Source organism: Trachemys scripta, chromosome 6 (assembly GCF_013100865.1).
Source record: "Trachemys scripta elegans isolate TJP31775 chromosome 6, CAS_Tse_1.0, whole genome shotgun sequence".
NCBI lineage: Eukaryota > Metazoa > Chordata > Testudines > Emydidae > Trachemys > Trachemys scripta.
This window is the reverse complement of record NC_048303.1, coordinates 31,620,080-31,633,841: the sequence shown is the minus strand read 5'-3', so window position 1 is coordinate 31,633,841 and position 13,762 is coordinate 31,620,080. Positions and strand designations below refer to the sequence as shown.

The 13,762-nt window shown below is 39.4% G+C and overlaps 2 protein-coding genes across 4 annotated transcripts in view; one reads left to right on the top strand and one right to left on the bottom strand.

The window, feature by feature from the left end:
• Nucleotides 1-992, top strand: part of PLPP1 (phospholipid phosphatase 1) — a 124,836-nt gene extending 123,844 nt beyond the window's left edge. For all 3 annotated transcript variants that reach the window (XM_034773808.1, XM_034773809.1, XM_034773806.1), the window contains one exon: nucleotides 502-992. In XM_034773808.1, the coding sequence (XP_034629699.1) occupies nucleotides 502-630 (129 nt within the window). In that variant the 3' untranslated portion in view covers nucleotides 631-992. The remainder of the gene's footprint in view (nucleotides 1-501) is intronic.
• Nucleotides 843-13,762, bottom strand: part of MTREX (Mtr4 exosome RNA helicase) — an 85,189-nt gene continuing 72,269 nt past the window's right edge. Inside the window, exons 24-27 of the mRNA XM_034773805.1 lie at nucleotides 11,527-11,583; nucleotides 9,764-9,926; nucleotides 1,615-1,719; nucleotides 843-1,135 (exon numbers count right to left, since the gene is read on the bottom strand). Coding sequence (XP_034629696.1) covers nucleotides 1,083-1,135; nucleotides 1,615-1,719; nucleotides 9,764-9,926; nucleotides 11,527-11,583 — 378 coding nt within the window. The 3' untranslated portion in view covers nucleotides 843-1,082. The remainder of the gene's footprint in view (nucleotides 1,136-1,614; nucleotides 1,720-9,763; nucleotides 9,927-11,526; nucleotides 11,584-13,762) is intronic.

The window sequence follows — 13,762 nt, the reverse complement described above, 5'->3', positions numbered from 1 at the left end:
CTGTGAACTTGGAAAGCAGCAACACCCACACTGATGCATGCAACTTACACCTTTAGAATGTTCCCTCATAAGGAAGGTTGTAGTGATTCTCCAGAAACTAGAGTGTGCCGGATTTGCTTGATTGTATGAAACTGAGGTCAGCCAATTAATAAGTAGACTTTGAGCTAAACTTAGAAAAAAGGATGTATGGATTTATGGTGAAACTATTTTTTACATCCCAAAATACTATAAGGGAAAAGAATGAGCAAGCGGTCACCTGAAATATTAGACTGATCAACTACCAGAAAATCTGAGCTTTAATGTAAAGAGCTCTTGTAGTCACTTTTCCTCTCAGAACCAGTTAATTTAGTGCCCTAGCTCCACATACCACTACACAAGCCCAATCCAAATGCACAAGAACTTACACTGTAGGACTACCTCCTTAATGTGGATAGTTTTAGTTGACAGACAATGGGCATAAGGTTTTACAAGATTCTAACAGTGTATAATTTGTTCACTTAGGTGGTGTACGTATCAGATTTTTTCAAAGTGAGGGGATGTACGTTTAAACCCAAAGAAGAAGATTCGCATACAACTCTCCATGAGACACCAACAAATGGAAATCACTATGGCAGTAATCACCAACCATGAAGAATTGCTGAGCATGATCCTGTGAAGTCTCCTGCTTTCTAAAAAAAATGATTTTAAATGAGTCTCCCCTATGTAAAATAAATGCCTTTAAGGGACTGCTGCTGCTATATCTCTTGAATGCTCACTTTACATGTATATAGTAACATAACAGCATTGTGTATATCTAATAGCTTTAAAAATCTTTAATTCTATTAGTTCAAGCTTACTGCTTATAAAAACACAAATGTAATTTTTTATTAAAATAACATGGTAACACTTATGTACAAACAGCACTGTGTATGTAATATGCTTTGCTAGAATGCTTCCTGTTTTAAATGCATACACCATTAAATGTCTGTCTTGGGGGTGAAGATGGCAAACTAGCCTGATGCCACCAGTCTAAAATTATTCTGCTCCGTGAGCAAGTCTCAGATTGCTCCCAATCCATAATGATCTTCCAGAAAATAGATCTCTTAGAGGTAGAGGCTTGCAGCAAACACAATATCTCTCTTGATTTTGGTAATTCCTATCAAAGAAAAAAACAGATCAGTATGCCTGTCATACAGGTAGAAGCTGAACTAGACAGTATGGTACCTTTTAACAGGCCGTGAGACTTGTATATTCTATGTGCACAGTTGAAGTCATGACTTCAGACTCATGGATAAAGTACAGATAATGCATCTACCGTTCCAAAGGTAGAGTTTCTGCTTTTAAGCAGTTATAAGCATAAATCTACCAAATATTTATGGGGAAAAAAGCTAGCTTTTCCTCCTATTGCAACTAAACTCTAAAGCCAAGTCAGACTTTCCAGCACCCCTACCTCTCTATAGAAAAAAGCACTCAACACATTGTCAACTTGATTCTATCTCAGATAATGTAGCATTTTCAATAACCATTCAAAAGGGAAGAACTTGGCTTAAATATTTTCTTTACAAGCTGAAATGATTTCATTCATAGGCACATGCTTTCACCCCTTCTATTTATAACTATATTCTAAATACATACCTTCCGCAAACTTATTTTCCAGCTCTGTGTTTCCAATGGCCTTTGCTGCTTGACACATCTGTCGGAGCAATTCTTCTAGCCGCCTCATACAACGAATTATGCTACCTAGATAAAAAATGAAACCTTGGTTTTTTAGCTGTCACTTCATGTAATAGCAACAAGAAAGTTGACTAAATTCATTAATTGACCTATCATTAATGTAATTACAGGATGTAACTTGAGCTGCTACACAAAGGATATCCTTAAACTGTACAAGTTCAGGGCTACTTCCTTAAGTACAATGCTTTGGATTTGTAACAGAATTCCCTTTTAAAACCATTAACTGGCAATTTCTAGAAATGAAAGCTGGAACATGAAGTTTATTGGCAAAGTTAGTTCTTGTACATGGCCACCTATCTCACTCAGTTGCTCAAGAGTTTTAGAAATCCTGAATATTGCACAAGAAATTTAGCCTGTAGTACAGGCACAAAAACTAGAGATGCTCAAAGTATCAATACCTCCTTCTACCCTAGCCCCGCATTCCACAAAACTCCAACCCCATCTAAAGTAACCTTTTCTATGGAAAGGTGATTGTCCAGACAATCTTTGCAGCTAGAGAAGAATAAAAGTCATGAACAGCTGAAACACAGATAGCCTTGAAAGGAACAACCAATAGGCATTTTACACACAACTAGCTCTTTTTCCAGAGCCTTTCCTTCACTACCTGAACTGACAGTAGCATTTGTTTTTTATACATGGATTCCATTGCCCCTTAAAATTTGAGTAATGGACAATCTGATTCTAAAAGCAATGGGAGATTGAGCAGATGAGCTTTGCATGTAGGTGGCAAAGACTGTGTAGCAGAGAAAGTGAGCTGGCACTGGGACAATGAATAGCACTAGTGGAGACTGCACTAGATTCTGGTGCATGACATGTTCCCCATCCTGTACAGATGTGTAGCATAACTAAGTACATGTAAGCACCGTACTTGAGATACCTAAAACAGAAGGGAAGTAAGTAAGTAGTGTGTGCTATTAGACAATTTTTGCTGCTTTGTTACAAGCTAGTTTATGGTGTGGAAATATCTGTCCAGTATAGATTTCACCTTTGAATAGTTTGACTGTAAACAGCACTGAAGTGATTGATAGCTATATGGAGAACAATAAGCTTCAGTGTAATTTTTCACCTAACTTTCCAGCAGATCATGCATTTACTACATGTAGTGCACTATCTGCTGTGGACGAGCTTCTGTTTGATGAATTTTTTCAGGCAGAGTTGTGACTCCACAGACAACTGACACTATAAAGCAGAACCTGGTCTGTAAGAAGACTGCAGAAGTGACAGTTCAGAGTAATTCATCTCTGCCACCCAGGCCTAAAGACACTCACTCCTCTTTGAAAATAAAGCCCTAATTCTACAATTGTCTATATTCAGTGAAAGCCTGCGCACCTTTGTTTCATTAAGGCATGGGCATGCATATCTACTACAGCAGAAGTAACTCCTATGAGGAGACAGTATCTGTAAAACCGCTTGTCACTATTGTAGGTTAAAAGCCATATGGAGTCAATTACTGAGACAAAGCACAAGTCCAAAATAAGTGAACCATCAGCAGTTCCCCTGAGCATAGCCACGCTGCGTTTTGGCAAACATCGACTCAGTTTTCTGGAAGTCCCTGCTCCAGTCTGTTTACAAGAATATAAATCCACCAAGCACCAGCTTACACAGACAGGCTTCGTTATAGCTGGGATTGTTGCAGACAGGCTTTTGTACATTCAAAACAAAGTTGTACACAGCAGCCAGTTATTCCTAAACTGGCATTATCTTCCTTTGAAAAAACCCAAGTCAATCTATAAATGTTTAAACAGATTATTGCTTGGCAGTTTTCCTTTTCAAAACTCTAGGTCCCTTTTCTGTCCCCCCCCCCCTCCCCTCCCCTCCCCACCCCACTCCACTATGGCTTGTAAGTATAAAACCCTGTCATGGCCACTTTACTTCTGATTGATAGGCACTGGGTTGATTTCTATTCACAAATCAATGCTGCTGCTATTAGCAAGAAACCTTTCTTTGGGAACGATGCACAACACTCCACCCCCCATTTTGGAAACAGCTTCCTGCACTCAAAGGCTCAGGCTGCAACAGGAACATTAGGAGCCGCAGTTGGCAGCTGTAATGCAGAAGGACAGAGCTGCTCAGAAGTGTTTTCCAAAATCTATTTCAGATTTGATAAAACTTGTTCAAACACCAGGCAGGTTTCCACTGGAAACCTGCGAGTGTTCCAGCGTCTGCAACCCGTGGCAGGGAGCCTGCCAGCCACTGGAGCACTGGCAGGAGTCAGGCATTCAGTTTATAGTGAAGGAAAAGTTCTGGAAAAAGAGCGAATTGTGTGTAAAATGCCTAGTGGTTGTTTCCTTCAAGGCTGTTCATGGCTTTTATTCCATTTTATACATATCTAGCTGTAAAAATTGTTTGGAGGCGTGACAATCACCCTTCCATAGAAAAGTTACTTTTGAGGGGGTTGCTATGGTAGTAGGGGGTAGTGAGATTTTGAGCATCTCTAGCTCTTGTGCCTGTAGTACAAGCTAGATTTCTTGTGGCTCGGGTCTCTGGTAGCCCTGGGGAGTCCCAACCCCAGGACAGTCTGCATGGCAGGGCTGCCACAGAACCTGGGAGCCCTGGCGGCAGATCACTCAAACTGACAATCAGTTCCATTTATTCCCCCCCCCCCTCCCCCACACACACACACCATATTTCACTATTTCCAAAATGACATTTTTGTCTTTCTGAAAAGTTTCCACAAATTTGGTTTTATTCCAATGGGGAATTAACCCAACTTCTGAAAATCCAAAAATTTTGACCACCTCCAAAAGGGGTGTGTGGGGAGGAGATCAATTTGGTTTTCTGTTTTTACCACCATCACTGTTAAAAATGTCCAACCCCTATCGACCCTACAGCTTCCCTCATTGCTACTGTTGGCAATGGAGCTATACTGCTGAGGAGTTGCAAAGCTCAATTTTTCTACCAGAGATCCTGCCCTGGTGCCTGCTGGTCCAGAGCACAAAAAACCTGGAGCAGGATGTAGTTGTCTACCATGTAATAGTGAAGAAGATACCTACTAAACAAGCCCTTCCCCTAGCCACTTGCTGTGAAGAAAAAAGGGAGGAAAAAAACAGGGGGGGTAGTATCCAAAACATCATTTTGCAGCATTTTAACTCAGTACAATTTGGTGTTTTTGTAATAATGAGGAACAAATTAAGTATGCAAATGTTTAAGCTCTCCCCTTCCCCCCAGAATGTCAGATCTTCACTTCAACCCCTGCCCACAACACAAAGGGGAACAGAAGGTATTAATCCTGGCCTCAGTGCCAAAGGCTTCCACCCCCTCTCGTAGGTGCCAAATGCCTCCTACCACCATGCCAAAGTTTCTAGTTCTCACCCCATCCTATCCCGCCATACTACGTGTTGCTTTCAGTGTGGAAGAGAATCTTGTAGTATGGGGACAGTATTAAATTAGAAAGAGTTAGGGTTTGTCCAGACAAAATAGTGCGAGGCACGACAGGGCGTAAATCTACAGCTCACTAGCATGCCATGCTCTGTCTATGTGAACATTGCTAACATGCACTAAAAGTTCCCTCATATACACAGACCTACTGCCAACGTCTAGACAAGCCCCTCAATGGAGACTTGTATTTAATATCACAATAACCACAGTGTTCCTCATTTTATTATTCATTTTCATATTCAATTCAATAAAAGCTTGTTTTTTAATTTACTTGAACCCCCTATATCAATGTACCACAGGATTCAGTGCCACTATGCTGCAGAAACTCAGGTGCTTTGATATAAAATGTAGGTGCAGTGTGGTACAAAGTCCACAATGCTCTATCTGGGTAAATCCTCAGAGTCAGCATTTATTTTTGGACAATTCTGCAGGAATTGTCTCCTTTTACAAACCCCCTAAAGGGAAGAATCATGCATCTTCACCCTCACAAAAGATGAAAGATAGACCCGTAAGGTTAGAGGAAAAGTCTGCTGGCTCCACCACTGCAAAGAATGACCAGAAGGCTAGAATAATAGCTAACAGCCTGGGCTGTGACTCTGTTCCCCATGTGCAGCCAGCAGTCCTCTTATTCACAACATAGGCAGTATGTAACAAATGGGAAAATGGTATTTTTAATTTGTGTGTGGCCTATTCAGCCAAGAGTGAACTGGGAAACACAGGAAGAACAGCTAGGTGGGAGTAGCTCTTGATTTCCATCATCTGTTTCCTTCCCTATTCCTTTGGCGCGTATCTCCAAGGGATACAATTTCTTTCAGTGGTCAGAAAGGCAGCCTCTCAATAGGAGGAATCTGCTGAGTCCAGAAGTACTGATTGCCAGGTTTTCTGTTGGTCACAGGAAACGTAGTTTAGTAGGTTTTTGGCACCGCACTACACATCAGATTTCCAGCATAAATTAATGATGGCCAGGAATTCAGAGTAAATGAGCAAGAATGTGTCAATTTCCTTATTTCAACGATTACCGAACCTGATCGAACACAATAACATTGTGTAGTGAAGAAAAGTGCTAGCCAACACAGTGCTGGCAGGGCAGGCTAGGACACGCGTTCAGCACGTCACCTAATCATTATTAAAACACTGGTTCTTAAGATCAAAGGCAACTCAAACTCCCCCTGTTTTTGATCTTACGATGAAGAAATAATAATTAAACTGACATGATGCTGAGCTTGGACTGCTGCCTGCGATGTCATAGTCATGCCGGTTAACTTGATTCTCCACAACCACCTTCAAAACACAGGGAGATTCTGCCGTACAGACCAGCCCCTAGAGCTGGGGAAATTCTGTTTTTGTCCTTTTCCTTTGGAGGAACTTGCTGTCTCTTACCTGTGTATGTAGGTGATATAAGCCGTAGGAGTGAAATCCTAGGGCAGGATAATGCAACTGTAGAAGTTCCCCTTCTTCAAAGAAGAAAAGGGGAGGACTTAGACAATTTTTGGTTTAATGCCCAATTTCTTGCAGAGGCCTGGGGGTTGCTGCCTTCACTGAAAGTGTATTACACCATTTGAAAAGAGGCAAAGGAATTAGGTAAGGTTCATGCTGGAAGCTTTATATAACCATGAAGTCACATCAAGGACATAATGGCTCACAACCCTCAACCTCAGTGGAATTAAGCATTAGGAATGACCTAACTCCTTAAACTCCAGCTGCCCTTCAGACTCCTTGATAAACAAAGAACAAAACCCACCAGAGCTAATGAATCAGCAGAGTTTTCATAAGGATAAGATGTGGTAGTGGAGACACTGCTTGCCTGGAGAGTATTGAGTATTTTAGTAAAGTGCTGAATACAATTAGCATAAAAAGAATCTGCAAGTGAGACCTGTTGGATGCTTATGCACACAGTGCACTAAACTGCTCAGAAAGGCTATAAATGTGTACGTGAACTTTCCCTCCGTTGTGCTGAATCCTTGAATGAACATGAGACAAGAAGATTCCTTTCACTGACATACATGCTTCATATCACGAAATGACATGACCCACTGGTAGTACGGGCGAGTAATCGCCTTTCCTTGTGTTCTCCACAGCCCTAAAAGTTCAAAAATATCTACAGGCCTGTCTACATTGAACAGAGCCCTAACAGGTAACCAAGCAAGGTTACAAAGCTGGTGAAGTATTTATACTCAGCACAGGATGTGAATCATATTTGCTCTCACCTTACCAGTTACAGTCTAACAGTATGTCATTTAAGAATGTGCGGAACTTAAGTCTTAGACTTCTCAGCCCAACTATTATCACTGCTAATACCTTTGTGAGTACCATAGGGCAGAGGACAGACCAAAGTGAAATGTTTTCTTTTGCTAGTGACTATTTCTGCTGGCAAACCACAAACCGATGACGACAGTGCTAATGGGAAGGAGCTTCTAAATCTCTGCTAGATCCACCATTGTTATTAGGCTTCATGCAGAAATTTTGATAAGAGTATAAGCTAGTGTCTTCATCCCACTGTTCTGGCCTCCTTATGATCTTAAGATGGCCTAAACTCCTCTCCATCTTCTTACTATGAAGATCAGGGGTACAGAGTACTGAGTACCTTTCTTGAAACACAAGTTCTACTGCCAGAACTTTAGGAAGTGAGATATAGCAGCCAGTATTGTGCGTTTCTTGACATCTTGAGTTTTGTGCTGAACTTTATACTGAAGTGGATTGACTCCCATGTGCTTGTGAAGAGTGATACCCTGTCCTTATTTCTAGGAACCCTACTGCAGACACACCAATGTTTTGGAGTGGAAGGAGGGACTAGTCCCATTCCTGGGTCCAGGCTTCCCCTTGGTGATCCATACCTAGGTTTACCCCTGGAGTCAGGAGTCTCTTCTCTGGTACCTTTGCTGTGGATAAAACTAGGAAGGCTTGTAGCCCTTTTTTGGGTTTTGTTGTAGGGAGTGAAATCTTTGGCTATTGTCAATCACCACTTTCTTAGCAAGCCTCTCCCCAAACAAGATTCTACCTGAGAATTTTAAGGCACAAAGAAGAAAAGAGAGACCAAAGAGCAAGAATGCAAAATTATGCAGCTGTTTTGAAGGGGGACATCATTGGGAAAACAAATAGGTGGGAGCTGGGGAAGGAATAAATTCTCTGAAGTGGCTGCACCTAAGAAACTACCAACGGCCTAAGAAGGTCTTCTGCGGATTAATATTTGTATGGCACTTTGCAAAGTATTATTAATATTTAATTCTCACTCAGTTCTTTACTCATTTTTCCTCCCATAAATTAAAGCTTGGATCATGGTGCATCACAAAAAAGTAATAAAATAATATTAGTAACCTTACAATGTTATTGAGGAAGAAGTCAATTGTAACACTATAAAAGTTAACATTTTGTACAGCACCAAACCAAGCTTAGGAAGCAAAAAGTAAACTAAAGAATCTGCTAGTGTTCCATTTTCAAAGGAAAATAGTTTTTGATAACCCATGTAGTTTTCTGAGCTGGCAACAGAACAAACAAAACAATAAAATACAAAATAATATCAGTAGGAATCCGCTTTCTAAAATGTTGATAGCTGAGACTCTGGCATCAAGTTAAAAGGTTTGAAAGAATTCTCTACAAGGCTTTACAAAATACAAGTTTCACATTCTGTGCTCTCCACTAAATCAAAATGCATGCACAGTGTCCCTAAAGTATCTACCAGAGACGAGCTAGAAAATCAGATCACCACATTTTTACTTGTCAGTAAGCAATACGCAAATATTCCTGAGTGCATTAGACACTGAACTGAATCTAATGGATTCTCTCATCAGAATACAAATTAAGTCCCTTTGCATCTCATATTTTAAAAATCAAACTGTCAGGAAAACAACTTTCTTCTTTTAGATGTCAAAATGAACCATCTTTGTTGACTTTGTTATGGAAACAAAAAACTGATTTTACTACGGCAACTCAATGAATCGGGTGGGGGAGAACTGACCTCCTGTAATCACAACTGAAATTAAATCAGGATGTATATTCATTAAAGCTGACTTAAGTAAAGAATCTTCCCTACCTAGTACATTTTTAAGACTCTTTCCTAGCTTCTTTCCAAAATATTTTCTCCTCTGACTTTGTAATTAAGTGCTAAGGACTTAACTTTTACAAAACTAAAATTATGAAGCAAAATAGTATGCAAGGGAAAGTGGAGATTTTTGCTGGTCATCATTAACTGATGTAACAAGAGTTATAGATTTGTTGAGGCAAACATTTCTGCTTTGAATAAGAAAACTGAGCATTAAAATTCTTCTTGTAAGTACAATATACTGCAATGTTTAGGATTTCTGTGTTTTATAAATGCTACTCTTTTCGGTTAAATAAATTGGTTATTTATTATCAAGGAGTCAGTCAATTTTTTTTTAGTTTCCAAATTACCAAACAGTTAAGTAGACTTAAAATGATTTCTACACAAACTAGAAAAAGTTTGTGGTTTTCTACTACAAAGAAAGCAAATACTTGAAATATCTGGCTTGAGTAACTTTACAGTACTTTCAGAAGGATATTCAGAACCAACTTTGGGCCTTTCAAATTACTAATTTTCTCCCAACAGAAGAATGCAAACTTTAACTACATCACAAGGAACAGAAGTCAATCACACAGAATTTGTGAACTGTACCACACTGACATTTCATAAAATGGAAGTTTTAAAACAACATACCTTCAAAGACATCGGTCATTTTGCAGATGTGAGCAAAAGTAGCTCCATTCGCCCATGTGTATACTACATCCATCAGGTTGGGTCTGAAGGAGTTTAGGTAATTTTCCTCATCGATTTCCAATTTAGCTTCTGCTGAAACTTTGGCAATTCTTTTAGCACATTCCTTTAGCAATAAAAGGTTTAGTTTTAAAATCAAGTTGCACTGTGACAAATTCTTCAAAATCAGAAACTAACACATTGTTTACACTAGAATTTGAAATCTCATTAGAATAAATGTAACCAAGCAATTTACAGTGCAGTTATTAACTTGTATGTTAAAATCTAAGAATGATACATGTTAATTGGCCAAGCTCATGAAGGCCTTACATGCAACTTGATGGCATTTCTCTATTTACGTGTGTCTGAACAGAACATGATAACTTTTGAACTCTGCATCTGATCAATTTCAAAATGTTAGGTAATGTGTTCTAGGCCATCAACAGCCAGAACCCTACTGATTTTGGGGAAAAGTGGAAAACCAAAAAGGGAAAAACAAGAGGCACATGAAGCCGATGCATCTGGTTAGCAGAGACACAGCTTCAAGGATCTCTTCAGTTGTCTATAGCTGTGGCTCTCTACCAGGGGTATGCGTACTCCTGGTGGTACGCAGAGGTCTTCCAGGGGTTTCATCTAGATATTAGTTTTACAACAGGCTACATAAAAAGCACTAGAGAAGTTAGTGCAAACTAAAATTTCATACAATGACTTGTTTATACTCCTCTAAATACTATACACTGAAATGTAAATACAATGTTTATATTCCAATTAATTTATTTTATAATTATATGGTAAAAATGAGAAAGTCAGCAATTTTTTCAGTAATGGTGTGCTGTAAAAAGCAACAGAGGGTCCTGTGGCACCTTTAAGACTAACAGAAGTATTGGGAGCATAAGCTTTCGTGGGTAAGAATCTCACTTCTTCAGATGCAAGTGTGCTGTGAAACTTTTGTAAGTAGTTTTTAAGTGAGGCGAAACTTGGGGATACACAAGACTAAACTCCTGAAAGGGGTACAGTAGTCTGGAAAGGTTGAGAGCCACTAGTCTATAGAGCAAACATGTCATTGAAGGCACCCAAATAAACACCTTACTGCACACCACCACCCTGCTCATCCTCCCAATAGAATTTAACATGGTGACACCCTGGAATGACTTTTATCCCAGACTAACAATAATGGGGTGGTGGAGGAAATGGGGGCATGCGGGAAGAATAGGGGACCCTGTTATAGGGGAGGAGAGAATATGGGGGGCACAACCCCTAATGGGGGAGGGGAGGGAGCTTGTGGGATCCTGGTATGGAGAAGGGGGCATACAGAGTCCCTGGCCAGGGGGAAGGGAGAGTGGAGGGCATTGGAATTCACAGCAAACCCCTGGCTGTGGGGAGCTGCAGGGAGTCCCAGAAATAGATGGGGATGGGAGGGTGGCACACATGGAGCCCTGAGGGGGTGGGAATGGGAATGGAAGAATTCACAGAGTCCCTGGTGTGTGCAATAAGCTTGAACTACAGAAGCTACGACCCTCTAATTTGCACAGGCCTCAAAAAAAGACTGTATAACCAAGAATAACAAAATCCACTATTATGATGGCAAAGTCTTGCGCTAGTATAATTAGACAAAGAATTCACCAATTTTACCAGAATTAAATCTCACTCCTGCACTTATGCATATGCTTAACTTTATGCCAGTGAGCTGTCCCACTGAATTCAAAGATTTTTACTGGAAAATTTACCTGCATTTGGCGAAGCGGTCCTGCCAATTGCTCTGTCAATTTGGGCATTTCGCTGGACTGAAAAAGAAAATATTAAACAAGCTCATGAGCTCCATATTCCCAATTTAAATCAAGTTAAATGCAAAATCAAATCTGCAACATTACCAGATATGTTAGTGCCACATTAAACCTTTCTAATGCCCTCTCACACCGGTTATCACAAATACTAGAATCTACTTCAAGTACGTTTATTTAAAAATAGAGCATCTATCTGTTTCTCCGGGTATCCTTAACATGAAAGTTAAAATATAAATTAACTGAACACAAAAGAAAGACTTTCAATAAAGAAAACATGCTAATGGGACTAAAAGGCATCCTTTATCTGTACTAGATACACTCAAGACAGTCCCTCTGTTAAAACTTAAGTTTGAATTTTCAATATTATAAATTATTCTAGAATGTACCAATCAACAGCCATTTGATTATAAATTTGAAGCTTCACTTTTAATTAAGAATGTAGAAAAATGTATACGTGGAATTTTTATTTTTAAAAGAATGATGTATAAAGTGTCAATGGGTCTGAATAAGAATCTCTAGGCTAACCAAGTGCAACAGCCTTGTATGTCCTGCTTTGAGCCTGGATTCATTGCTGTTACTAATAGATTTTACAATCTATAATATGTTATTTATGTGTTCTGTTACTTAACTTTCTATTACACCTGAGAAATGGTGTACATAGGCATCACTCCCATTACAGTAAATTATTAGCATCTGCGACTCTTCACTTCTAGAGTCAACATAGGTGCCACATTCTGCTAGCCATCTGTAGCGATACCTTACATGTATGATTTTTTTTAAAATATGTTCACAATACTAAGCATCACTACAGGAAAATACTTTGAATTTCTTCAAGTATCAGCTGCATAAATAGTGAAGTATTCAGCGCCTAGCATTAACAAACTGCATCACGTTTACAGGAACTGGCTTTACTACTGTATGAATATTTATTTTGAATTTTAAAGGCCATAAGTCCTTGCCAACAATTAGCACTATGAAGTGAATTAAAAATAAGATGTGTGATCTTGATACTTTTATGAAAGGTGCCACCAGACTCCTTGTTGTTTTTATGAAAGAGTAACTCTTACTTAAGTCCAACTATGACTTGCCTCTAATCCTCCTAGTGAGGATTCCACCCCCCACTCCCACAAAATACTGGAGTAAAATTAGAAAACTTCTTTCAGTTCTAAATGGGGGAAGTCTTTGTGAAATTAGTATAATTTTATAAGTCAGTAAACACAGAGATACTGTTTCTGACAAAAGCTGTATTTACTCCTCTCTCATAAGAGATGTCTTCTTAAACACATCAATCAAAATTTCCATGACTAGAACATTTTCTTTTATGTTGGAAAGCACAGAAACAGATGACTGAGCATTGCAGATTATGTCATTGAGCTTTATTTATTTAATCAGAAGCTAATATAATGGGGGCATCCAGGACAAGCTGTATGATTTAGAAAGTTTGGCAGGCAGAGGCTGGGTATTTCAAAGAGGTGACATGGCTCAGCTGTTATAAGAGGTGTATTTATATTTGCATCACATTTTAAAAGATGGCAAATGTGCCAGTACAAAAAGTTTAAAGGGCTAGGACCTCCAGATTGCTGTACACCTCTCTCAGACTTTTAGATTTTATCTGAAAAACTTGATCCTTGTACTGTGTTTTCTGCTTTTCGGCAGCTCTATTTGTGTCCACAAGAGCACAGGTCAGGATTCTAGATGTACCTGTAAAAGTCAGAAATACCCTGCAGTTTTCAGTAGTGGCAACCCTAATACAAGTTTTGCTGTAAATCCAAATTTGCTACCTACACTGGAACCACAGCAGTGTCTTGACAGTTAAAGTTTTCAATGTAGGTATGATTTCCCCTCAAAACAGAGAGTGCATGCTGATGTGCTGCTCCTCCATTGAAATCTTCACTCTAGCTTCTTGGGAGGGGGGACCATACGCATGTGTCAGGCTTGAGGCTCTTCATTAAACAGCCCCACTGCATGGGGACCAGACAGCAACAGATTAGTCACCCCAAGGGGTTTAGAGTCCTGAATCTTCATGAAAATATTTTAACAAAATCATTCATGTAATACATGCTAACAGATATTTTCAATTCAAAAAAAATTTTTTTTAAAACAACTTTATTGGAAAAAAAAGTCCCTCTCCTGTGGGTTGAGATGAAAAAAGCTTCCACCCTTGCACATGAGAGGGCCT